Raw genomic sequence first — 3,314 nt, 5'->3', positions numbered from 1 at the left:
GCGGGCGGAACTCGGAAATGGGGGGTGGGATACCAACCGCAGCCCCCCCAAACCAAACTGCTGGATTGACAACTCGAGCCCGGAATATAGAAGATGTCCCTCACCCATGTGCCAATCAAATTAGGTATCGAGGAAGGGGGAGGGCGGAGATTGGCTAAACTGAAGCCGGAAACTGGAAGGAATGGCCTACGAGCACAGGTGATCAATCCCCGCGGCCTCTGATGCGGATCTAGACTTGCAGCAGCCAGCTGCGGGTCGCCTCTGCCCAGAGCATGACACGCCTGCCCCGCCCCCATCAAGTGAGGAGCCGTGGGATGGCTGAGTGTCCCGTTCCACCGCACGCCTGTTGGGCTGGAAGCCAGGTGCTTCACTTTGGGTGCGTGACACATAAGTGGATTCCTCCCAAGTGGGAAGTGCTCGTGGGTGGGAGCTAGCCGCCTCACCGTGTACCAACAAACCATAAGTGAATTCCTTCTGGCTGGGACCAGGGTGATTTTGCCACACGCGAGTAACACATAAGTATATTCCTCCCGTTTGGGAAGCTCTAACATCATTAAATAATCTATTCCTCCCAAAAGGGCGGTTCAGTTGGCTGCGTCTAAAATAATCAAATAATTCGATTCGTCCCGTGGAATAAATTTTGTATAAAATTCAGGCTTTCTGTCCCCGGTCTCTCTCTGTCTCTCTCTCTCGCCATGCCAATTCCCGAATGAACCCATCCCTGAGTGATGGGTGACAGTGACCTTGGGCAAGTCACTTCACTTCTCTGGACCTCAGTTCCCTCAGCGGCGGCGGAGGGGGGGGAGGAGAAGGAGGATGTTCTCATCCAGGCTCTTCACCTTGGTCCCGGTTGTGAAACGACAGGGAGTTCTCCTCGGATATCAAAAACGTGGCTTCGGAGCTGGACGATGGAATGGCTTCGGGGGAGAGGTGCAAGACGGGGAGACCATCGAGGAAGGAGCCAAGAGGGAGAGAGAGTGGGCTGACAGTGGACACCTTACAGAAGATAGGTCACATCACATTTGAATTCCTTGGCAACTCTGAGCTAATGGATGTCCGTGTCTTCCGCACAGATAGTTTCCGTGGAAATCCAACTGAGAGTGACGAAATGCGTCCTCAGTGGTTCAAACTGGATCAGGTGCCCGTCAACGAAATGTGGCCAGATGGCATCTACTGGTTTCCGCTACTGCTCCAAAAGAAGAAGTTCCGGGGATACTTTAAGTTTCAAGGGCAGGATGTCATCCTGGAATACACCCTGAATGAAGTGGAAACGGTCTAAGGGAAGTTAAACCCCTTTCCCTTTTACCACTGGACTCACCCAACCCCTAGCTGAGGGAACAGGCTAGTAAGCATTTCAGACTGCTGGCCCAGTTGTGCCTATTTTAGCCAATGACTCTTTTAGCTCTTCAGACATAATTTTGCTATTGTTCTTGTCTGTCCGTCTCCCCCGATTAGACCGTAAGCCCGTCAAAGGGCAGGGACTGTCTCTATCTGTCACCGATCTGTACATTCCAAGCGCTTAGTACAGTGCTCTGCACATAGTAAGCGCTCAATAAATACTATTGAATGAATGAATGAATAAAATGGGGATTAAGACTGTGAGCCCCATGTGGGACAGGTGCTGTGTCCAACCTCACTGACTTATATCTATAATAATAATAATGTTGGTATTTGTTAAGCGCTTACTATGTGCCGAGCACTGTTCTAAGCGCTGGGGTAGACACAGGGGAATCAGGATGTCCCACGTGGGGCTCACAGTCTTAATCCCCATTTTACAGATGAGGTAACTGAGGCACAGAGAAGTGAAGTGACTCGCCCACAGTCACACAGCTGACGAGTGGCAGAGGCGGGATTTGAACTCATGACCTCTGACTCCAAAGCCCGTGCTCTTTCCACTGAGCCACGCTGCAGTGCCTGGCACATAGTAAGCTCTTAACAACTACCATTAAAAACAAGAAAAGGAGGGATGATCCCTATTTCCTACTTGCCCAGTCCACCATCTTGACACATCATCCACTCTCCATGGTGTCAAACCCATCAACATCGAAAGCTTGAGTGTAATGTGATTACAGAATAAATCTGGTTATCTTCCCTGGCACTTCCAGTGGCTTAACCAAAGTGCTGCTTGATCACTTTTTCTCTTTCCAATTAACAACTTCCTAGCTGAGACAACAACAACTGAGGGAGGATGAACAGGGAAAATGGCTTAGCCATAAAGCAACAATATATATCTTTTTTCCTTCAGAAAGTGGGAATTCTCCCCTTCCTCTTCAATGCCCTCCCTTCCCACTAATCACCCCGGGCTTCCACAGTAAGGCTCCATAGCCCAAGTTTCTGCAGGGAAAGAAAAAAAAAAGGGAGAGGCAGAAAGAGTTGGACATACCCAGTAGAGGGAGAGGAGCAACTAGAAGAAAGAGATATGGGAGCAAGAGCGACAGAGAGAAGAGGCAACATCTCTCGGTGCTACTTTCCCTTCTGTTTTTTTGGTTGTTGTTGTTTCTCTTAATGTTGCTTGTTAAAAAATTACTATCTTCCAGGCACCGTACTAAGTGCTGGGGTAGATCCAAGATAATCAGGTTGGGCAGAGACTACGTCCCACTTGGGGCTTAATCTCCATTTTACAGATGAGGGAACCGAGGTAGAGAGAAGTTAAGTGACTTGCCCGAGGTCACACAACAGACAAGTGGTGGGGTCAGGATTAGAACCCAAGTCCTCTGGCTCCCAGGCCCCTGCTTTATCCACTAGACCACCCAGTTTCTCAAGATTCATTCCCCTCCCTTCTTTCACTTCCTCTAAACCTGCTCTTTGAAAGGCTTCAAACACCTCCTCTCACCGACAACCTGTCTCTTGTTTTCGTTCCAGAAGTTTCATCTTGCTTTTCTGGATCCCGGGATCCTGAACCTGACAGTGTTGCGCAAATACACTCTTTCTAGAACCTCTTTCCCAAGCTTTGTGAACACAGCATCCTAAAGGGGAGGAAGATTCTTACAGGAACAACACACAGTCAAGACGCCAGGTTCCACCAGGATCAAGGGAGATGTTTTCTTGTCCTACAGACATTTAGGCAGGCGGTAGGACAGACAGTGAGACGGGAGGTGTGATAGTCCCATTCAGACTGGGGCACCTGGTTGCTCTACCATCGCCTCACCTACCAACAGGGTGTGTTTCACCAAAGAGGGTTAGCTCCCCGAACCAAGGGCAGGGAAGCGGCAGGAAGGGCAGTGATTCTATTTAGTCGCCACTGTTTTTACGAGACGTTCTTCCCCTCGACTCTATTTATCGCCATCGTTCTCGTCTGTCCGTCTCCCCCGATG

General features: G+C 49.8%; 1 protein-coding gene across 1 annotated transcript; it reads left to right on the top strand.

Annotated features, from left to right (window-relative positions):
• The first annotated feature begins 816 nt into the window (after nucleotides 1-816).
• Nucleotides 817-1,279, top strand: LOC100077589 (7,8-dihydro-8-oxoguanine triphosphatase-like). The gene is given in 2 exon segments (XM_039913602.1): nucleotides 817-971; nucleotides 973-1,279. Coding segments are annotated over 2 exon segments (462 nt in total).
• The last annotated feature ends 2,035 nt before the right edge of the window (nucleotides 1,280-3,314 follow it).

The sequence above is a fragment of the Ornithorhynchus anatinus genome, chromosome 11, assembly GCF_004115215.2.
Source record: "Ornithorhynchus anatinus isolate Pmale09 chromosome 11, mOrnAna1.pri.v4, whole genome shotgun sequence".
Lineage (NCBI taxonomy): Eukaryota > Metazoa > Chordata > Mammalia > Monotremata > Ornithorhynchidae > Ornithorhynchus > Ornithorhynchus anatinus.
This window is presented reverse-complemented; position numbering and strand designations above follow the sequence as displayed.